The sequence below is a fragment of the Schistocerca gregaria genome, chromosome X (assembly GCF_023897955.1).
Source record: "Schistocerca gregaria isolate iqSchGreg1 chromosome X, iqSchGreg1.2, whole genome shotgun sequence".
Classification (NCBI taxonomy): Eukaryota; Metazoa; Arthropoda; class Insecta; order Orthoptera; family Acrididae; genus Schistocerca; species Schistocerca gregaria.
In genome coordinates, this window is record NC_064931.1 from 256,604,065 (window position 1) to 256,628,952 (window position 24,888).

The 24,888-nt window shown below is 41.1% G+C and overlaps 1 protein-coding gene across 4 annotated transcripts in view; it reads left to right on the plus strand.

Moving 5' to 3' along the window:
* The window catches only part of LOC126297610 (uncharacterized), a 261,978-nt gene that overhangs the window by 15,200 nt on the left and 221,890 nt on the right, over positions 1-24,888 (plus strand). For all 4 annotated transcript variants that reach the window (XM_049988614.1, XM_049988615.1, XM_049988616.1 and 1 more), the window contains exons 2-3: positions 14,167-14,456; positions 19,153-19,296. In XM_049988614.1, the coding sequence (XP_049844571.1) occupies positions 14,194-14,456; positions 19,153-19,296 (407 nt within the window). In that variant the 5' untranslated portion in view covers positions 14,167-14,193. The remainder of the gene's footprint in view (positions 1-14,166; positions 14,457-19,152; positions 19,297-24,888) is intronic.

Sequence of the window (24,888 nt, forward strand, 5' to 3'; positions counted from 1 at the left end):
ACCAGACCCTCAGACACAATGGAAATAGACTGCTCAGGCAAAAAGTTGGTGGCAGCAGGTGACCCTGAGGTGTAAACTCCCTCATTGAATGTTACATGCCTTCTCAGTCTCACGATGATGTCATCCTCCAGTGGATTTGCGGCAGTTTTTTCCACCACCTGGCTGAGCTACGGCAGCTGTTAAGCTTTACACCTGCTTTCTGCATTGTTCTCCAGGAAACCTGGTTCTCGGCAATGCGGGCCCCTGCCCTCCGCAGCTATAAAGGATGTTACAGGAGCCATAGCGACTATAATTTCGTGTCAGGTTGAGTTTGCATTTATGTCCTGAACTCAGTCTGTAGTGAAACTTTGTCCCTTCAAACCCCTTTTGAAGCTGTGGCTGTCAGAATATGGACGGTGAAGGAAATAACTGTCTGCAGTGTGTATTTTCATCCAGATGGTGCAGTACCCCTAAATGTATTAGCTGCACTGATTGATCGACTCCCTAAACCTTTCCTACTTTTGGGGATTTTAACACCCATAAACCTCTTGTGGGGTGAACTGTGCTTACTGGCCGAGGCAGAGATGTCGAAACTTTACTGTCTCAGTTCGAACTCTGCTTCGTAAATACTGGGGCCGCCACACATTTCAGTGTGGCTCGAGGTAGTTAGTCGGCCATTGATTTATCACTTTGCAGCACAGGACTTCTCCCACGTCGCAAACACGATTGCTGAGCACTATGCTTGAGCCTCTGTGTCGGAGAACTACCGCCTCCCCCCCTTCCCCAGCCTTTTGAACCCTTAAATGGCGGATGGAAAGGAAAGTCTTCTCATTCAATACACACCACAGTGAACCCTATAATGCCCCATTCAGAGAGTGGGAGCTCCTCAGCGCACTTGCAGATTGCCCCGACTCAGCTCCTGGGCTGGAGTGGATCTACAGTCAGATGATGCAACATCTCTCATCTGACTATAAGCAACATCTCCTCGTCATCTTCAATCGGATCTGGTGTGATGGCGTCTTTGCCTTGCTATGGCGGGAGAGCACCATCGTTCCGGTGCTCAAACGCAGTAAAAACCCGCTTGATGTGGATAGCTATTGGCCCATTAGCCTCACCAACGTTGGATGTAAGCTGCTGGAACGTATGGTGTGTCGGCAGTCGGGTTGGGTCCTGAAGTCACGTGGTCTACTGGCTCCATGTCAGGGCGGCTTCCGCCAGGGTCGCTCTACCACTGATAATCTTGTACCCCTTGAGTCTGCCATTCTAACAGCCTTTTACAAAGGCAAACACCTTGTTGCCCCCCCCCCCGCCTCTACACAAAGCATTATGACACCACCTGGTGACATATCCTTGCCACATTATATGGGTGGGATCTCCGAGGCCCGCTCCCGATTTTTATCCAGAATTTACTGTCGCTCTGTACTTTCCATGTCCAAATTGGTGCCTCCCCCCATATCCAGGATAATGGTGTCCCACTGGGCTCTGTATCGAGTGTATTGCTATTTTTAGTTGCCATTAATGGTCTAGCAGCAGCTGTAGGGCTGTCTGTCTCATCCTCTCTGTATGCAGATGACTTCTGCATTTTGTACTGCTCCACCAATACTGGTGTTGCTGAGCGGTGTCTACAGGCAGCCATCCACAAGGCGTAGTCATGGGAGTCTGGTTTATGGTTCGGCAGCACCCTCAGTCTTGCGTGTACTCAACCCAGTGCACCACTGTGACATTTGCCTAGCGACGGGAGCTTTTAGAACGAGTCCGGTGACCAGTATCCTGGTGAAGCCCAGAGTCCCTCCATTGCAGATCGAATGTGCCCAACTGCTCGCCAGTTACTTTGCACACATTCGTAGTTCTCCTGAGCATCCAAATTACTGTCTCCTTTTTCCACCTGTGGCAGTTCATCTCCCGCAACAGTGGCCCAGGTATGGGCTAACGATTGCAGTTCGCGTGCGATCCCTTCTGTCTGAGCTGAAGTCCTTCCCTTTACCACATCCCTTTGAGGTCCAGTACACATACACCTCCATGGTGTACACCTATGCTGCAGATTCGTCTGGACTTTTAACATGACCCCAAGGACTTAGTTACTCGTGCCACTCTCTGCTGTCACTTCTTCTCAATTCTTGCCATGTTCCGGGGCTCTGAATTGGTTTACACCAACGGCTCAATGGCTGATGGTCATGTTGGCTTTGCCTACGTCCACAGAGGCCATTTTGAACATCATTCCTTGCCTGACGGCTGCAGTGTATTCACTGCAGAGCTGGTGGCCATCTCTTGTGCACTTCAGTATATCCGTTCATGCTCCGGGGAATCGTTTCTTCTCTGTACTGACTCCTTGAGCAGCCTACAAGCTATCGGTAGCATCCATCCGAGAGTCCAACTATACCCTGGACCGCTCCTGTCATTCAGTGGTGTTTGTGTGGACCCCAGGACAAGTCGGCATCTCAGGCAACGAACTTGCTGACAGGCTGACCAAACAGGCTATGCGGAAACCGCTTCTGGGGATGGGCATCTCTGAACCTGACCTGTGTTCTGACTTGCACCGTGGGGTTTTTCGGTTTTGCGAACCGGAATGGCCTAACAGTGCACACAACAAACTGTGTGTCATTAAGGGGCCTCTCATAGGGAATCAGTTGTCCTCTGCCGGCTCCGCATTGGCCACGCTTGGGTGACCCACGGTTACATCCTGTGCCATGAAGACCCAGTTGACAGTGGCCCATATTCTGGTGTACTGTCCCACTTTGACTGCCCAGCGACGAAATCTTGGGTTACTGGATTCGTTGCTGCTAATTTTATCTGACAACGCCTCATCGGCTGATTTAGTTTTATGTTTTATTCGAGAGGGTGGGTTTTATCATTTGATCTAAGTTTTAGCACATGTCCTTTGTCCATCTTTGCCCCCACCCTAGTGCTTCTAGGGTGGAGGTTTCAATGTGTTGGAGTGTGGCTGGTTTCTCCTTTTTTCATACTCATGGTCAACCAGCCATGGTAATCTGCTTTGTTGTTTTAATCTCTTCGTCCCATTTCTTGCATTTCTGTGGTTTTGTGGTCCCCTTATGTCCATTTACATGTTTGTTGCTCTTCATTGTTCTTGTGATTTTTCTTTTCATTCCATTTTGTGTTGTCAGTCTCATTTGCTTTATTCTCAGACTTGGGACATTGTTTTATTTGGAAGAACGGGCTGATGACCTCGTAGTTTGGTCCCTTTCCCCCTCTTTTAATCCAACCAACCAACCACCTGCAATTGCAGTTTTAGCCACATGAAATGGAAAATGTGCTTTATTAGTGCTTCACAGTTGTAGATGATGTTGCAAAATCAGCTTAGTAAAAAAAATTACTGCAATTCGTGCATTTATTAACAAGATCAGCTGACTTTCAAATTTTCAATTTATTTAATGTGAGATCATGTGGGTTATATTTGTATGCCTATTCAAAAGTCTAGATTCTAATATTTTTTTACATAATCTTAAAATGACTGTGTCAAAACTAGTGTGTATCATGATATATTATGTATTTACGAACATTTCCAAGTACTGAGAAAAATTCATACTATGATGTCAGTTGTAAACATCAGTTGTGCTTTAGAAACTTCTGGCAACGTAACTCTCATTCAAAAACAATCATTGCCTGATTTCATTGTGTTGTAATGTTGCACAGATGCAACATCAGAAGTAACACCAACCAAGTTTTATTCTGCTTCCACGCGAAGAGACCCACAGTGACACTGGATGAAGTATAGAACAATACAAAGTCTCTTAAACATGGAACACATCAATACACGGTCTCATTGGTGAGCATACAATAAGCAAGTAAACGTAAGTGAGGTTGAGGACCTGGCGTACCTTGTCCAGGTTGCGAGACGACCTCTCTAGTCCAGATATGCACACACTTTTATAGTATGCTGTTTGATTATGCGGGTTTACACTACATGGTAATGATACTCATTCCCCCTTGGGGAAAAGTGTTCTCTGAGGAGATGTCCATGTCTTCGTGGGTAGGTGACCACTTTTGAAGCAGGTGTTGTGTTGTCACAGGAGAATACGGTCTGAAATGGCTCGGGTGTTGACAGATGCGGCTGCTACTCCCATGCATGTGGTCGCGAAGGAAGCACTGGTAATGATGATGGTGTATCCATGTCCACATCCCAGCAGGCACTCACCGATGGAAGCAGCATAGAAGATGGCGGCAGCGGAAATGGATGCATCCCAGTGCTGATTGCTCTGCCTGGCAGTGGTGGCATCCAGAGCGAAGATGGCACCATAGCTGGAGGAAGCGTAGAATGCGCCACAGGTGCTGGGACACTCAGTTGGTGGAGGTGGCTGCAGTGACTGTGGGCACTTCGATGTGCAATCGGTCACACAGGGATGGAGCTGGTTGTAGTGTCTTTGCACCAAGCCATTGGAGGTTCACATGATGCAGAGGTGGCGACATTGGCAGCATGGGCGACTGCTGGTATCCACTTAGGGTGGCAGCCAATCCTGTGGGCTCAGACAGCGGAGCCCAGATGTAATCGTTGCAAGGCAGGTGCCGGTGGGTATCCAGGAGTTGGCCGGAGTAGATGAAGCAGTGTATGGGGCTAGTGCTGTGAAGCAGCTTCACTGGGTGAAACTATATAAATTCAAAAACCTATCAAGGGCTTACTTGCGGGAATATTGAGTGACATATATTTTCATCGAGTTTTGAATGCAGGGACCAGTCACTGTGCCACTCCGTTGGACTAGGATGCAAGAGAAGGTCCATAACATGCCTGATGCCACTTTTTTTTACAAAAATCTTCAAAATCTTGACACAAACTGTAGACCATTGTCCATCATGAGCACATATATGGTAGTCCTTGTAAGGAAAGGATCTTTGAGAGGGCCGTGAGTGTAGTGGCCATGGACGTGGATGGACAGCGAACTACATAAGGAAAGTTTAAGAGCCTCAACTACTACAAGCCAAAACGAGTTAAGGAACGGACCCATAAAATCAGCATGAATACATTCCCAGTACTGCAGGGCGGAGGACAATGGGGAAAGGGAGACCCGTTGTGCCACTTCATTGGTGGCATACTGCAGGCAGCCTGTCACAACACATGTGGTGATCTCATTGTCAATACCTAGCCAAAACACATTGTGGTGTGCGAGCAATTTTGCATGTGAAACACCCCAATGGTTCAGATGGAGAAGGCACACGACGCTCCACTACAGTGTGGACAGGCTCACAACTCTGGGTGCCAACTCTTCAGTAGTCAACAATAATACTTTATCAAGAACAGAGAGTCGATGGTGGAGAGCATAATAATTATGCAAACGATCTGACACTCGGCCTGGTGGTTTATCTGGCCAGTCGTGGTGGACAAATTGAACAACCTGACATAATACAGGATCGGCTGTGACAGCCACTGAAATGAGAGAACTGGTAATGGGAAAACTATCCACAATGTTTTGGGCTTAAAGAAAAAGAAAAGGTTCAGCCTGATCAAATGCTGGATTGAGGCCAATCAGTATTCAAGAAACAACATTCACATTAGTGTATTGTGCTGTGGGTCGGAAATGAATCTCGTAGTTATAGTATGACAAAAACAGAACCTAGTATTGGAGAGGATGGGCTGCTTTTTCCAGTAAAGATGCTGAAGAATAGAAAAGAGAAACCAGAAGTTTATGATCAGTAATCAAATGAAACTTAGAGTTGTATAAATGAACATGAAATTTTTTGAGAGCATGCACAATAGCAAGGGTGTCTTTTTGTATCTGTGAGTAGCACTGTTGTGCCTGATTCAGAATTTTGGAAGTGTACACAATAGAGCGTTCAGAACGATCAGTATGCAATCTTTCCAGAAGTTTGCAACTCTTTACATTGGTAGGATGTGGCAAAGCTGTAATGGCATCAACATTAAAATCAGCAGCCTGTAGCACTATGTTCAGGGCATGAAGGTTCTGTAAATGATCATCTCTTGAGGAACTTGAGATCACAATATCACCCACATAGTTAATGCACCATGGCACAGAGGCTGTGAATAGCTCCAATAATCATTGGAAAATTTCAGGGGTGCAAGCCACACTGAACGGCAGGTGCTGGTATTGATATAACTTTGAGTGAGCACTACTAGGTCACATGTGGAATCCCCCAGAAGCAGTTATAAATAGGCTTCTAACTAGTCTGTTTTGGAGAAATATTCACCCCTGGAATGCCATTTAAGAGTTCATCTGGATGGAGTAAGGGGTAGGTATCAATAATAGGCTGTAAATTTACAGACACTTTAAAATCACCACAGATCTGAAGGCTATTTTTAGCTAGTTATTTTTTATTTTTTTTATTTTCATTTTTTTAATTATTTATGATTACCAGTGGAGTAGGCTGTGCACTACAGGAGACAGGAGTTATAACACCCAAAGACGTAAGTCAGTCTAATTCTAATCTGATTTGATCCTGTAAAGATACTGGGACTTGACAGGCATGAATAAAACAGGAGCACACTGTCGGTTTCATTGTGATGTGGTCCTTGAACTCGGTAGCACACCCTAAACTATCTGAAAACAGAGAGAATATTCCTGGCAGAGCACATCCAGTTATTGGTACACAACTTGAGCAAATACCAGATGCACTTAGTCAGAAATAGAGAACCCAAAAATTTTGAAGGCGTCTAACCCAGATAAGTTTTCAGTGTGGGTGTCATCCCCTACTAAAGGTCAAAGGCCGAACAACTGCTTTGTACACTGCTGTCCCAATATGGTTCTTCATTATTTGTTGTAACTTTCCAACTGACAAGAGATAGCATAACACCAGTGATCCAAGACCCACATAGGTTTTGGAATTTAACAAAGTCATTTCTGCACTAGTCTCCACTTGCATTTTTGACATCTTGTCCATCACATGTACTTCATTGTAGACTTTGTTTGGGGCTGCCATCACTAGGGGAACACTGTTCATATCTGGTGAAGGAGGTTGGGAGTTGCACACAGACAAAATATATCCCCCACCCCTTTTTTTCCCCCACAATAGTTGCATGCCACCCATTGCTTTGGGCACACAGTCCATTCATGTTTAAGAAAACAATAAGGTCACAATGAAAGACGAGCACGTGGCTGTGGCTGCTGCTGCTGCTTAGTATGGTGTTGCTCCATGTGTCATGGAGGCCGCAGTTGCATGGCCATGACGTCACCTTCACCTGTGAGCTAACTGATGGTGGCTGAAGAGGAGAGGAAGCAATGGTCAGTGTTTCACACTATGCTTCCATCTGATTTCCTGCTGCCCTAGATACTTTCAAAGGCTGTGAAATTTTCAGAACATCTGTGAGAGAGGGACCTCCACACTGTGAAGCACGTTCACAAACTTCCCTATAATGGACCAGGCGTATGATAGCACCACGGACCATCAGAATAAGCATGAGTCATAGTGGACCTCAGTAACAAACTGGCAACAATGGCTAAGCCCATGAAGTTTCGCTGCCCGAACTCTGCATGACTGTAACGGCCACTTTTGACAGTGATAGAACTCAATGTGAGTGGCAATAAGTTGAGTACATTTTTAATGATAATTAGAGAGCAAATGACACATTTCATCAGAAAAGGTCTGGCAGGTTCCTGAAAATTAGTTAGCGACATGAAAGGTGATAAAAATGAAGAGAAGTCTACGACAAAAATAAAGCCTTGCACAAATTGGGGTTGGCAACTCCAAAAGTTTGAAAACATTGCCAAAGGCATTTTCCATGTGCGTCCCAATCTTCCGTAGAATCATACTGAGGAAATGGTGGGGGTTGCATCAACGGCAGTGTAACCTGGTGCGTCAGCAAGGCTGCCAAATTATTTAGTGCTAAAGAGAGAGCCTGCAACTGATCTGTGGGAGCTCGCTCGTTGTTCAGCATGGGATTGGAGAACTTCTTCCATAGACAAGTTGGCTGTATATTGAACCAGAGAAATGAAACACACAGAGTAGAGTACTGCACTTTTCACCAAGTATGTTGTAACGTTGTACAGACGCAATATCAGAAGTAACGCCAACCAAGTTTTATCCTGCTTTTATATGAAGAGGTCCACAGTAACACTGAATGAAGTATAGCACTGTACAAAGTAGAACTATATAGTGCACATTAATATACAGTCTCGTAGGTGATCATACAAAAAGCAAGTTGTTATAAATGAGGTGCAGGGCCCGGTGTGCTGGGCTGATATTGGCCTGTTTTGCACATAGCACAGCACAGGCCGGATGTGGAAGCACTTGTATTGCACACTGTTTGATCATGCACGATCTCAATACAGTGTTACAACACATTGTATAATTACATGAAAAAATAAGTATGTTTTTGAACATTTTTGGATGTGTGCAGTTATATATTTTTGAGAATTTTCGTAAGTTATGAGTATTGTTTGAAACTTATTTTAGCAAATTGGCAGTTGTGATTTACAGAATTGTTCAGCCCAAATTCCAGTGTATATTGTCATGAATAAATGTACAGTTTTCAGAATTTCCCCAAGTTAAGAGTGTGATACATAACTTATTTTGTAGTAACTGTGCCTATGCAATTCAATTACTTTAAACACTATTATAACTAACATACTGTGTTGCATTTAATTTTCTTTTTAGAAGGAGTTTATATTATCTGCATTTATTGTAAATTAATGCTATTTTCTAGTGACTGTAACCTCAAAAAGTTTCAGGAATTAATAACTTTTATCCTATGTTTTTTTTTTTCTTTTGTCTTGATAGAAAAAGTGTTGCCAAGCTTATTTAAATAAAGTTACTTGTTTAGTGTTCTGTAAAAGGTTGCATCATCCACAAAGCAGCACCACTGTGAATGCTTTTGTTGAACCCAGGGGAGTCAGTTGACATTAATAAGCAGTTGGAAATTGCCATGGTTACTCAAATGATTGAAAGATGCTGTAACAGATGTGTTGGGAGAGCTCCAAGAGTTGTGTACCGGCTATATCAAAGATATCTTAATTATTATCCTATTATGTATATCCTGTTGCTCTACAGGAAGTACAAGATCTATCGCTAAGTGACCATTCGATTGAGTGGCTCGTTAATGGTAGCACTTGGTACGCTGTACAAGTGAGACTGGCCCAAAGGAGAACTTTGAGATGCTATATCAATCCATATAACCAACAAGTTTGAGGTGCTATCTTTCACTGAAATTGAAACTGAGCCAGTGAGACTCAAGACTTACTTTACCTGTTGGGAAGCGTACTGTGTCAGCAGGAAACAAATGCAAAAAGTTAGGGGGATCTGTTAATCATCAGCAGTTGAAACATATGGCATGTGGTGGTACCACTTAGGGAAATGGCAGCAAGGGATGGGAGGGAAGAAACACCAGCTGCACTCAGTGTTTATGCATGAGGCCTCATTCAGTGTACTGAAGAGGCTGTTCTGACAGTCATTGGGGAAACAGGGTCCAGTCAAATACTGACTCGTGCGTGTTGGAACAAGTGATGCCTTTCATCTGGGCTCCAGGGTCATACTTGGATCATTCCAGCAACTGGCAGAGAAGATTAAAGATACCAGTCTTGCACACAGAATTTTAAGGAAACTCACAATCTGCAGAATTTTTCCCAGAACTGACTGTGGCACCATAGTTCTTAGTCAAGACACTTCAAAGGCTCTGTGATAAGTTTTTGTTTATTGACAGCATGCTGCATTACCAATTGTTGTCATATTACACATATGTAGTGTGTGTGTGTTTGTGTGTGTGTTTGTGTGTGTGTGTGTGTGTGTGTGTGTGTGTGTGTTTTGTATGATGATGATGATGATGATGATGATGATGATAATGAAAGATGGGAGAGCATGAAACTTGGTGTCGGCACATTGCCTGCTCCTTATGAATACCACCTGGGGGTGACGAGCTTAATGTCCCTATCCAACAGACAGATCATAGTCAATAGTGTGACTTGCCCTCGCTTCATGAGACACTTTGGAGAGGTTTGGTATTTAAACCATGACATTGGTGCAAAGTCTGTGAACTTCATGCCACCACCTCTCCTCCCCTAGCCTACCAAATACTGGCAGTGAAAATTTTTTCAACCACCAGTATTCGAATCAGTTTACCCCCGGGTCGAGTGCTACAGGTGTGCAGTAATGGCCTGAGCCACAGAGGTGGATTCTGTGATAAGTTGCACTGCAACTTTCTGAGCTTGTGCCATAAGGTTGAGAACTGTAGGGTCCTCCTAAATTGGTCAGGTGTGCACTGCCGATCAGAGGCTGCCACTCAGTTAGCTTACTGTGTGTAGGGTACATGCAAGGGTTTTTTATATTATATGACTCTCCATCCGGTCCAGGTAATGATAGCTGCAGGGGAGGTGGAAGTTTCAGTATAAAATTCAGAGATGTCCCCCACAGGTGAGAGCATTAAAATCTTAGCAAAGCATTCATAACAATATGCGAGTTTGAAGTGCTCCGAAAGAGCTGTGGAGTTAACATTGTATTGGACACAGGAAGTTGGTTAAAATACAAAATTGATTGCAGTGAGACATTTGGGGAGAACTGAAGTGTATTTTAAAAGGATTAGGCAAATGGAAAATAAATAGAATTGGTGTATTTGTCGCAGTAGACAAGAGACTCAAATCCGCTGAGATAGAAATTGGTGTATGTGGGATCGTTTGTGCAAGACTCGGGCATAAAAATAGAATTGAATTGACCAACAGACTTGCCTCAAGATGTAACCAAAAACTTTCAAGAAAACCTAAGTTCACTAGTGAGTAAGTTTCCCAATCATAGTGTCATCGTTGGAGTGGAATTAAAGCACCTTCAATATTTTGGGAAAATTACTGTTTTGTAAGTTGTGTGTGTGACGAGGTGTCCTACTAAATAAATTCTCTGAGAACTACCTAGAACAGATTGTTTAGAAGCCCACTGATAATGGACATATATGGGATCTAATAGCAATTAATAGACCTGACCTGATAGAGAATGTCCACATAGAAATTGGTATCATTGACTGTGAGGCAGTTAGCAACAGTGATTACCAAAGTATAAACAGCACCTAAAACAGTAGAAGGATTTATATTATCAGCTAACTAGATAAAACAGCAGTAGGGTCATATCTCAATAAGGAACTCAAAATGTTATGCCGTCGAGAGGAGTGGTATACAGTCACTGTAAAGATACCTTGAAAGAGGGAGAAACTGCTGCATAATAAGTGAAACACAAAGTGTAGGGGTATAGGTAGATAGATTGAATGAAATGCATTTGGCTGTTAAAAGTGTGATGTCTGAAGCCTTCAGTGACTAACATAGCAGAATATTATCGAACTATCTCTCACAATACCCAAGGAAACTTTCGTCGTCTGTAACAGCCGGCTGCATGGAGTGGCCAAGCGGTTAGAGGTGCCATGTCATGGACTCATGGACTGTGCCACCCCTTCCACCTGAGGTTTGAGTCCTACCTCGGGCATGGGTGTGTGTGGTGTTCTTTGTGTCAGTTAGGTTAAGTTAGTTTAAGTAGTGTGTAAGTCTAGGGACTGATGACATCAGTGGTTTGGTCCCTCAGGAATTCACACACATTTGAACATTTTTTGCAACAGCCTATAGTATCCCAAAGTTAGTGTCCAGACACTCATGATTAGACCAGAACTGAAATTGAGGATAGCAAGGCAAAAGCAAAAATTCTGAAGGAAACAAAAATATAAAGAAAATCAAAGGATATTACTGCAATTTAACTCTTGCACCACTGGAAAAATGAGTGATATACAGGATCTCTCTTCTAACAGTAATCAGACACATTTTCTCTAGTATTTTAGCAGATATTTGCAAATTCGTTTTTGCAGTGTGTAGGTGGAGACAGCACAAACAAATATTGCCCATCACATCTTCCATGCGATGCCCAGTGTTGACACACAGGACTCGCATTTGGGAGGACGACGGTTCAATCCTGCATCCGGCCATCCTGATTTATGTTTTCCGTGATTACCCTAAATCACTTCAGGCAAATGCTGAGATGGTTCCTTTGAAAGGGCATGGCCGACTTTCTTCTCCATCCTTCCCTAACCTGATGGGACCGATGATCTCTCTGTTTGGTCTCCTTCCCCAAAACCAACCAACCAACCAACCCAGTGTTGATGGAACACAGTGGTTTGTTTCCTCTTACAAACAAAATTATTTTCAAAGTGTAATTTTACATTCCCATTCAATTGATACTTCCCACATTTGTCTAGTGCAAAATTTGTTTTCATGGTATGAATTAACAGGGACAATAAAATGCAAATAAGATGCAGTACTCCAGCAGCGACTGAGCCACACTGCTGCATGGTGGTAGCAGTCATTGCAGGTCAGATTGATGCTGTCGCTGCTGGAGTACTAGTTATTATTTGTGTTTTGCTGTCCCTTTCAGTAGGTATTGGTAAAAGGAAAATTGCATACGGCAAATTGGGACCGCTCTATCGAATGGGCGCTTAACATTCTCCTTTAAAAATCATTTTGTTTGAAATCAATGCCTTCTGTCTACATCGTGCGTTGCATGAAAGATCTGATGAGCAATATTTGAGCCAACTCCAGTTACCCATTGCAAAAACAAAATCAAAAATATCTGCTGAAATGCTAGAGAAAAGATGCCTTATGGCTCTTACAAGAGAAGATACTAGTGTGAGAGTTGTTAAGAAACATCTGATATCACTAACATTAAATAGAGCTCCAAGGCCTAATGGCATTCCTATCAGGTTTTGTACTGAATTTGTGGCTGAGTTAACTGCTCTGTTGTTATAATGTACCGTAGATCCCTGTAACAAAAAACTATGCTCAGTCTCACTCATCTACAAGAACAGTAGCGGAAGTGATTCACAAAACAACTGTCCAATATCCTCGACATCAGTTATTTGTGTAATGTTAGAATATATTCTGAACTCGAACATAATGAAGTATCTTGAACTGACTGTTCTTCTCCATGCCAATCAGCATTGATTCCGAAAACATTGATCATGTGAAACCCATCTTGCATTTTTCTCACACGACATCCTGAAAGCCGTAACTCAGGGCAGTCGAGTAAATGCAGTATTTCTTGATTTCCGAAAAGCATTTGACTCAGTATCACATTTATGCTTTTTATCGTAAGTATGGTCATAAGGTGTATAAAGTTAAATTTGTGATGGGATTAATGATTTTTTAGTACAGAGAGTGCAGCAAGTTATCTTGGATGGAGAGTCATTGCCAGTTGTAGAAACAACTTTTTGTGTGCCCCAGCGATGTGTGTTGGGAGACTTGCTGTTCGTGCTTGTGTGTTAATGACTTTGCAGATAACATTAATAGTAACCCCAAACTTTTTGCAGATGATGCAATTATCTATAATGAAGTACTGTCCGAAAATAGCTGCACAAATATCCAGTCAGATCTTAATAAGATTTTAAAGTGGTATGAAGACTGGCGACTTGCTTTAAATGTTCAAAAATGTAAAATAATGCACTTTAGAAATTTAGTGTCCTCTGACTACAGTATCAACAAGTCACAGCTGGAATAGGTCAGCTTGTGCAAATACCTGACTGTAACAATTTTTAGGGATACGAAGTGGAATAATAACGTAGGCTCAGTTGTAGGTAAAGCAAATGCCAGACTTCAGTTTATTGGTAGAATAAGAAGACTCTAGGAATATACAAACGCCCTGTGCATTGCTCTCATAGGGATAATAAGGACAAGCTTAGCTTAATTACAGCACACACAATGACTTTTAAACAGTCATTCTTCTGCTGTGTCAATGTGAATGAAGTGGGAAGAAGCCGTAATAACCGGTACAGTGAGAAGTGTTCTCTTCCATGCACTTCACAATGTTTTGGAGAGTATGTATTAGATGTAAACACAACAGTGTGATTATGTCGACCGAAAAACGCAAGAGAGAAACAAACAGGCAATTTGTCACATTACAGGATATTTGCTTACTTTTGAGAACTTTCCTTATTCCAGATAAGGCTCAAGTTTGTTTCCAGAGTATTTAATCACCAGTTCTAGTTTCTAGTTTCCTTGGTTAAAAATTTGAAGTATATTCTGGGATGATTCCTTTGAAGAGGGTATGACTGATAGCCTAGTCTTTAATGACATCATCATTGGAACACTGGAATTTTTCTCTGTGCCAAATATACAAATTTGGGTAGCAACGTGTTTTCAAATGATAGACTTGTACCCAGTGGTTAACTTCTGTTACTTGGTAACTTTTAACAGTAAATTACTGTTGTTCAGTAACCATTAGAACACATGAAGTTTCCCATTGTTTATCTTGAAATATCTTTTGTTGCAGTGTTGTTTGAGAATTTGAATTTAAAAAATGCCACGACGGAAAAGGAGACAAAAACGCAAAACTGATAAAGACAAAGATAAAGAGGAGGCAAACTTTGCGGACGACGAAAAAGCGGATTACTTTGGGGACGTAGATGCGGAGGTGGATGAGGATACGAGGGGACCTGACCGCGCACGATTCAGTGAAGAACTGAAGAAAAAGTTAGCTAAAAGAAGGAGACTAAACGAACTGAAGAAGGTGTTCAAAGCTTCTAAAAGGTTAGAGGCGAAAGATCACGGGACCGATGTTTGGTATGTATCAAATTAAATTTCTATATAATTTTTGAAAAGTATACTGCTTGGCAGTTGATAAACAATGTTCATATAGTGTATTAAAAATATGATCACTGTAGTGTTTGGTGTGTCAAAACATCTTCAGAATATGTGTACTGTTTTTACACGTTTTAACAGGAACTCTCCACCATAGATGGAAACAGGACAACAACAAAATGTAAGCTGCAGTTGCAGCAGTACCATGTGGAAGCAAAATATGTCATTGCTTCACACAAGTAAGGATTGTGCCCATCATGAACTATGATGAAAAATCTACATCTTTTTTGGAACATTTTCGTGGGGCTGTTAAATAGTTCTGTAGTTTGGGTGTCCACTTCCTCTAACAACAAATCCTTTGAAGGTGTTTCATTGGGCCAGAGAATGTACAGCTCCATGCATTGAGTGGGACCTTTACCAAGAGATGAGATCAACAGCTTAATACATAAGCATTGCAAGAGTGACATATTAAATATGCCCCAACATGTTTCGGACATTACAATCACCACACTCAACAGCTAAAGGTCCATTCAGACTACTATTATAATTGGTTGTTAATTTTCAAGAGTACAACCAGACCACAGTTGCTTTACAGCAGCATAATTAAGTGGTTTGTGTCTTGTCATTGTATTCACCCATTGAGAGAGCCATTTCCGCATGTGTACAGACTTTTTGTGCTCTCCCTTCCCTGTGACTTGAAACTGGCACACACATTCTGTATTAAGTTCATATCCATTTCTTGCTACTCTCTCTCAGCAGATCAGCGCAGAATTAGTCTTGCTTGTACCATCAAGGGAGAGAATGTGCTGAGAGGATGATAATTAGTCCAGTATGTAGTTATTCGCAGTGCTGACGTTCCAAGAAAGTTAGTATTCTGTGTGTGGCCTACACCTGTGGGGAAAGGTTCTGAAGTGGGAAAAACTCTGCTAGATGAACACAATATGCTAAAACATGAGTATGAGTAAAGAAAACGGTTCATCATGGAATAAAAAGGGAAATTCTGGTCAGCTGAAATGTGCAAAAACTGAGAGAGTGGCATTTGTTTGCCATTTTGCTACAGTCTTACTGCTGACAGATATGTTAAAAAAGGACAGCCGTCTGCGTACAGTAATTTTTTCTTAGTGTTCTCTGTGAGCTATTTGTGAATTTCATTTTAGTGTTGGAGCCACTGTCAGTGAGGAATGTATTCTACATTGCATATGTTGGGGAGGGGCTGTTTCAAAATATGCTGTCTGTTAACCCTCGCAATACCAAGGGATAGGGGTACTCTGTGCCACCTTTCTAAACTATTATAATCTAGTCATTTACTTTGTATTATAATATTTTGAAAAAAAGTTTTTAATTATGTCTTCAACACATGCTCTAATTGTTTCAAATTTTTCAGTAAAACTTCACGCAAATATTTAAGTCTTAATAGTGGATGTGACTTTTCACAACAAATGTCATATTCATATTCCCAGCTTCAGATCTCTCTCTCTCTCTCTCTCTCTCTCTCTCTCTCTCTCTCTCTCTCTCACACACACACACACACACACACACACACAGATATATACAAAAGTCAGTGATTCTCGATGAGACCCGTGTTTACATTTAGTGATTTTTTTCTGTTTCCTCTTCATTTACTGCTCTCACGTCAAATGAAAACAAGACGGATTTCTGTGGCTGAGAGCTATCGAGTGAATTAAAATACATTCACATAATATGGAAGGCTAAAATATGTTACTAGTTTCGGATTTTATTTTATTTTTATTTCCACCTTTCTGACAGTCAAGCATTAATCGCCTTGCAGAACAATAAAGTTATTTTTGTCGGTTTGCTAAAGAAAATTGGCTTTTATTAAGCTTTCCTGCTGAGGCAGTAAATTTATTTGAAACGAAGTGTTTAATTCCACACTATTGGCTAGTTTCAACTGTTCATTGCGTTTCAAGTGCACGTTTTCATCTTTTAGCACATATGGGAGTATGCCATAATAAAGAACCAAATGTGAGATAATACAGTACTGGCACACTAAGGAAATTTATGTCCCAAAAACTACACCCAAAAGTTTAATATCAGGTCGAGGCCTACGTCATTGGGTGAACTATGCATTTTAGTGTGGTTCACGAAATTCTGACGCTCTTGGAGTATCCTCTGATGTCTTGTTTCTTTTATGACATAATGTAAGTAAGAGCTTTTAATGTTTTACATGTACGAACATACGGGCTTCCTTTGTCACCGCAGCTGCGCAAGCGCGGTGACGCCTCTTATCTGGTACACTCTGGCAGCTGCTGAGATGAATCTAACAGGTCGCAGGAAAATATTGTGAATTGTGGTTCGTAAAGTGTTATTTTCAAAATTAATTTCCTTTTACACAAAATGAACGATGTGTGAGAATGTACGATAAATTTCTTAAATCACAGATTGTTTACTCTCATTTAAAAGTCAACTTTTTGATGACGAGCCATTTAGAAGAATTTTGGGCCCAGAAGATGAGAGATTTTTGGCGCTATTAAAAATGTTACTGGCGTATTTGTGTGATGTATATTAAAGTGTAATGTGTGCTAAACAGATCAACATTATATGTGAAAGCTTAGCTTCTCTTGTAGATTAATCTTAGAGACAAATATTATGTGTGAAAGCTTTTCTTTTCATGTAGCATCACTATGTGTATTAACTTAAACTATAAACTTTTCCTGTTGGTTGAATTCTAATTTATACTTTCATAATACGAAAATATGCAGCTTACATGTTGCTGAGCATCAAAGATATTTCCTAAACTTGTTTTTTCCCCCTGAATTTCGTTTTATAAAGTGCCAAGAAATTCTGCGCTGCAGTATAAAACCATATCCATTCAAAGGATTGATAAGTTTTTACTGTTATGACGGAAGGTATACTGTAACTTAACATGGAAAAAGTGTATTTTCACTTCGGAGAAAATGTATTTTTAACTGGGAGATCCAGGAAAAATCCGGGAATTTTGTTTCCTTGCCCACAACACTGAATAACTGTTTCAGGTCAAGTTCATTAAGTGTAAAACTTCGTTAGAGATTTTTATATAGCTGTCCTGTTACAGGCATGTGAATCTGTAGTCGAACAGGTACCATAGGTGAAATAGCAAAATCACATATGAAAACACTAAAAATGAAAACCTCATCCTTGTGTGACTAATAGTTGACAAAATCATTAATGAGAAAGCAGATCCCTTTATATATCTGCTGACTTCAGCTACTTGATGCATGGTGCTGTGGTGTAGCCATTACAGAACTGACTAGTGAGATATTGAGAAATAGGAAATGCATGCAAAATTTGGCAAATAAATTGATGCTATATTCTCCACCGTTAGTGCACATAAACAATATAAACAAACCTACAAGGCATATTGAAATTGTAAGCTGAACTGTACCTTGAATACAAATCTTTTGACTTCTGTAGAGAACTCTGGAACATTCTGGAACACTTTCAGTGTAACATCGTGAAAGTCGCATGTTACTGAAATTAATATTGTGCCACAAATGAGGTACCTGAGACTACACAAATGATTAAGATTACATATCTATACATATCCGGACAATTAGAAGTGAGCATATTACAAAGTCCCCACCATGTGCAACCAGAGCCCCAAAATGTTGTGCTATGGGATCATAGGATCCCTGGCAATTCTCCCTTCTGCAATTGCCACAAATTGTGACAAGCGAGTTACCTGTCAGCTGTATCACAAATATGTTCAATGGGTGACGAGGGCGAAATTACAGATCGAGGAATTATAGGTATCTTCTTTCTACGAAGAAGGCTCGCAGATTACTCCCCACATGAAGCCTGACATTGTTCTGCTGAAATATAGCGTGTGAGAATGAGGTTTTATGTTCACATGTTGTGAACATAGAGAAACGAACAGTTCATTGTGGCCACTGAACCATGGTCCAATTTAGCTAATTTCCACATCATTGTTAGAGGTGAAAGGTAGGTGTGTGTGTGTGTGTGTGTGTGTGTGTGTGTGTGTTTCGGAAAATGGTATATTTTATGAATATAAGCAAATGGTGGTGTCATATTCAAACCTTTCTGTTCCTCTTTGTTAGCAAGAACATTTGTTAGACCTTTACTCGTATGACTAACAAATGGCAAATACGCTATATTCTCAATTAAGATAAGGTGGTGGGTCCACATTGGTGTTAAATTTCATAAGTTTGAAATATGATATTCTGCAACAACACAGTTCAAGGAGAGTGCTGCTTTTGTAACACTTGATTTTGGCACAGTAGTGCACTTTTTCTTGTGCAGTGCATTTTCAAGTGGATTAAATGATGTGGAGCTGTTATAGCTCCTTAATCTCACGGAAACTGACAAATATAGATAATTCTGAAACATAGCTCATTTGTTACAGGTAATGCTGCTACATTTTTGTTTTGTACGCATTCTCGAGTGTGGTTTCAACCATTCCACAACTCCGTATTTCTACAGTAAAATAGTAATATGCACAAAGAGCTATAAAATATATTTCATTTGTTTCCCAGTCTCAAACTGGGCATACCTTGTTTTTTTCATATTTAATTTTCTGACATTCTGTTATATGGTGCTTTATGATAAATAAATGTGAGAATACAATTATTACATGCAGGCATGTTAATACTGTTATGTAGAATTTGATTTTCCTGTCAGAAAATGTGTTCTTTGTGTATCTCACACTGTTTATCTGTTATAGGTATCCGGCAAAAATCGTAGAATTTGACGATTCGGAGAATGAGGTTCTAATACACTTTGAAAATTGGTCACAAAGGTATGATGAATGGATCCTCATTGACAGCCCAAGGCTTAGGATGCTAGCAGAGGAGCCAGTTCAACCAGTGTAAGTTTATATTATGATATGCATGAAGAGAAGTATAGATTCAGTTGTTGCTGGTGACAGAAATACTTAGGAGGAAGCAATATATTGACTGACTCATCTAAGAATGTAAACTCTTGGAATTTTCACAGTAAACTACAGAGTGATGCAAAATGCCTCTCTTTCGGTTCTGCCACTGGAGTTGGCTGAGCATCACAGTGATGCTTTCATGCTTGCTAGATGAAACTGTAATGAAGCACACTGCTCTTCTTTGGATTTTCTCTATCAATCCTATTTGTACAGATCCCAGACTGATGATCAGTATTCAATTAGAGGGCAAATGGGTATTTTGTAAGTGTAGGTGGACTAAACTTCCTGAGAACGCTTCTGACAGGTGTGGTTCCTACGACATGTCTTACCACTGCGCTCATTGCATTGTAACTGCTGTTCATGCCAGATGCACTGATGAGCAGTTCTGTCGAAGTGGCTGTGGCTTACAGCTGATAGTACATAAGAAAAAATGAGTTTTCAATTTGCTCACTATAAGAAATACTGTGTGTAAATTAAGCAAAGGTACATCAGCTCCTGGAGCTAGTTTTTCAGTAGAGATTTTCGTTTTCCTTTAACAAATTGAAAACCACTTCTTTCAGATTTGCGTGTTTTCTTCACTATGTGGGGTGAATCAAAAGTAATGTTCCATAGGGCAAATTCAATATTAGTGGAGATAGCAAAAACTACAATGAGAGGAATAACCTACCATCATCTCACCGCCAAAATTATTAGTAGCATGCAGTGCATGGTACCACATGGCCAATTGTCTCGGAGGCAGTTGATTACTAATCAATTATTAAAGTGCAACAAGTTACCACAGCTCTGTAGTGTAGTGACTTGTACAGCAGTATACGTACACTAGGAGAAGATGGAAATGGTTCTTGTCCATGCTGCAGGCAGGAGTCAAGGGAAAGCAGCAGCAGAATACCACATGCGACATCCAAACCGACATATGCTTAATCACAGAATGATTGGCCATTTAATGGAATGGTTCATGTCTACAGGTAGTGTTCACGACAAAAGATTTTCTTTACAGCCGCACACAACAACAGGGGATACACAATCAGCAGCCATACTAGCTAATGCAATAGAGAGTCCAACTCAGTCAAAGAGGACGGTGTCACAGGAACGTGTCCTCAGCCAAACCTCTGTGTACAGGATACTGTCTTCTAATCCATTCCATCCCTGTCGAATCTACTCTGTGAAAGAACTAAGCTGTGATGATACTGATAGGTGGGTGCAATTCTCTGAATGGTCTGAAGAAAGCAATGTTCACCAGCGAAACCTTGAAGGTGACATTTTCTTCAGCAATGAAGCCAATTTCCATTTGAATGTGATGATGAATAGACAATTCCGTCTGTCAAGCAAACAACAATCCACATCTTGCTGTTGAGGCATACACACAGTCTAATCCTAGGTTAAATGTGTGGTGTGGCATACATGGAGCTGTCCTGATTTCACCCATATTTTTTAACATTACGCGCTCTGCTGCATGCTACAAGACGATGTCTTGAGGAAACATAACTACGCTGTTTTGACGATCTGCCCCTCAAATGGTGATGCAGGTGTTCCTTCCAGCAGGACGATGCACCTCCACACTGTGAACAAAATGTCCACCGACTCCTGGATGAGGTTCTTCCTAGGCGTTGGATTGGTAGAAGGGGTCCAGTACAATGGACATCTAGGTCACCAGACGTGATGTCACTGCATTTTTTCCTTTGGGAGCACTTCAGGTCTACAGTGTACACAAACACACCAAGACCATTAATTGACCTGTAGGAGAATATCACCAGAGCCCGTACAGAAATACCAACAGTGGTGTTGTGGTCAGTATCCAGCAGTGCCCGTTGCCGTGTACAGATGTGTTGTGTGCAGGATGACAGTCAGTTTGAACACCTTCTGCAGTAGACGCACATGTAAATAACTGACCAGGGATACCAGTTGTGTTGTACTGTTTAGTATCCAGCAGTGTCCTTTGCCATGTACAGGTGTGTTGTCTGCAGGATGACAGTCACTTTGAACACCTTTTGCAGTAGAGGTACATGCAAATAACTGACCAGGATTCCTAGTTGCATAGTACTGTTAAGTTTCAGGACATCATTGACCAGTGATGTAACATTTTGCTTATAGGATTAAAGCACGGCTATAGAACGTGTTTGTCTCTTTGTATATTTGTTACCTCCATTGATTACGACTTTGTCCAATGGGCCAAGACCATTGAATCAGCAATGTAGACCTTGTACTAGGGGACATGGCTTTTCAATCACCATATACAGGGTATTTCAAAAAGAATATACATATTACAAAGTATTATTTTGTCCAAACTATCGATTGCTGCATCTCTGATCAGCTATTGGCGAAACGAATACATAGTCCAGTTTATATTAATAGCTGCTAGATGTCAGCTGCCTTCTGGTTTGCTTGGTAACCATCATATGTTTAAAATGGCTACTCCACAGCAGAAACTATTTTGTGTTCTCGAGTTTGCAAAGTGTAATCCCGTGATTACAGTGCAAAGACGTTTCAGGTTGAGGTACCAAATTGATCTCCGAATGGGTGGAACATTCGCAGATGGTATCGACAGTTTCTAGATACATGATGTGTATGTAAAGAAGAGAGTCCTGGCCACCTTCGTGTTCCTAAAGAAAACGTTGCATGAATTCCGACTGCTTTCCAACATACAAAACTGGTTGTTTCTGAGGCTGCACGAAGACAACTTCATTTTTCAACAGGATGGGGCCCCCCCTCACTGGAGTCGCCAAGTGTGTGTGAATGAAATTCTACCAAACCGTTGGACTGTTTGTCAAGGAGCTGGTGACTTAGCATGTCTCAGTTGGGCTCCTTGGTCACCGGATTTGACACCCTCGACTTCTTCCTGTGGGATTTCGTTAAAGACAACACTTATGTTCCACCACTCCCGCATGACCTGGAAGAGTTGAAGAACTGGATCTGTACTGCCATAACATCAGTGACAAAGGACATGCTTGCCTGAGTATGGGAGGAAGTTGAGTGTCGATGTGATATTGTTTGTGTCGCTGATGGAGGGCATATTGAACGTCTGTAATCTGAACTTGAGAGGTTTGTAAATGTGTGTGTAAACTTTCATATTCGTATGTCTTAAAATTTAATAAATATTCGAAATATGTATATTCTTTTTGAAACACCCTGTATAATTCTTCTCCTTCTGTTCTGAGGCAACTAATTGGCACACAAAATTGATTTATTCTTATCGTATAATTTCACATCGCATCTTAATGATGAAGTGTTTGGTTTCTAATATTGGTCATAGTTTTTGTGATACTTGAGAATTAAGTAAACCTGTCATGTAACATTTGAAGGTTTGGCAGTGAAAAATGTGCTTTCTGTGTGCTAAATGTAGCTAACACATCAAAGTTGTTTTTAAAGCTGGATCAAAAGCCATATCTCATTACAGTTTGGACAAAATAGAAGTTTAAGTACTTTATTTGAGGGCACTGGCACTGAGTGTTGTGCGTGATGTTCCATGTGCAAGTATTCTGCAGCTCAGTGTTGTTCTTAGCTTCAGTCATGAGCAGTTTCTCAAAATGAATGATCACAATTTAGTGTTGGACTTATTGCTAGAAGAAAATGATGAATAATGGGGGCCATTTTTTTGGGTGTTACACAAATACTTTGCAGTCTCCTACAGCTGTCAGTATCTGGAGAATAGTGTAAAGGAGTAAAAAACTACCTGTGTGGACTCCACACTGTGTTAGCCATGTGGGTAGCATTACCTGATGCGCAGTACACAATACTCAAACCTGTGGTGTAAGTCCAGGAAATCACAACCTACATTGTCACGTAACCATTGAAGATTCTGGTTCAGGCATACTACTCAGCTCAGAACCATCGGCCTCAATCAGTTCTGGGAACAGAGCTACAAATTCTGAGCATTGGTGAGACTCCATGAACAGTGCTGGTCTTTTCAACCGCCTATGCCTGTCACTGAAATGATTTGAAGTATGACTTGGGATTCCAGGGGACCCATTATTTGTTCCAGCATGTGCCACAATCTCCAACTGGTTGCAGTGTGTTCCCTCATTGGCTGCTGGAACAGCCTCTTAAAATATGTTGAATAACGTCTCCAGTCATACACTGAATTCATAATGTGATCCATCCCATCCCGTGCTGCTGTTTCCATAAGGGACATTGTTATTCATTGTACATTTGAATAGATGATGATTGACAGACCCTACCATTTGCTTGGTTTCAGTTTTGATGAGGGAGAGTTCTTTGAATTTGTTGATTAATCTGATGGTTATAATACCCTAAGTTCTCCACTTAATTCATTGTTGCTTATACCCTAAGTTCTCCCTGGACTCCACCCACACACATCCCCTTCCCTCGTACCAGGCCTGTAGACCTACCATTGACATACTATCATAGTCAAATGGATGAGTAGTGATAGATCCTGTACTTCTTGTAGAGGAGACAGTTTCAGTTGAAGAGAGTAGTTGTTGAGGTCCCTTCGGTATATCTGGTGCGTGACTCAACATTTCACCCAAAACACCCATTCGGAGCAACTTCGAAATGCTTGACACCATTCAGATTTGATTTCAAGCCACTTATGAATACCAACTAACTCATCCCATGCCTGAGAACAGCATATACAGTGAGGCTTTATTCTGACTATTACAAGGTATGTGTGAACACTAAACAAATGTGTAACTAATGAAAGAAACCATTGGATAAAATTCACAGATTCCGTGAGGAAACATAGAGAGAAAAGCTTTTGTCAAGGTTGTCTTCACTGACAGACTTGTGTAATGATGTAAGAAAGTGTGCTGATGCATGACAAAATGTCTAAAATATACACTGCTGTTTGAAGGGGAGGGGTAACTGTCTGGAACATATTATGACAGTTATTATATGTGCAAAACACAGTATTACACTACAGCAGCTGAATTACTGCAGAAGGTTACATCATGAACTTGAAACTTCAGGCACTGACTTAGAAGAAGCTGGTCATTCAGTGGAAAAACGTGGAAATGTTGCACTAACCATTCAAGGAGAAAATATTTTCTGGGAGGATATTGCTACCAAAGTTAACAGATTATATAACTGTTAATCACAAATTACTATGAAATACATTGTGCCCAATGCTGATAAATATCTGAAAACTCTGCAAATATATCCTTATCAGCTGGATTACAGGAATATTGCATTGAAGGCATTAACTATTACTTGGGCATTGTGGTGGTTGAACATAACTACTTTGTATACCAGACTAACATACCACACTAACAACAGAAATTGTATTAAACATTTTATAAGGTAAACAAGCTAGAGGGACTTCAGAGTTTTTTAAGCAACCACAGTTGCATTTTCAGTTGAACAGTGAGGATATGGGTGCAAGAGAGTTGTGCGAATGCCCTTAATATGGCTCTGCACGTGAGCTAATGTTTCACCTGACAACTTACTGGGGCCTTAGAAAAGTGATACCATGTAGACTGATTGTCATCTAGGCACTTAAGATAGCGTGTTCTCCTGTAACGTATGTGGAGCCAACTGATACTTGTATGTTTGTAAGTGGATAGTTGAGGGTCA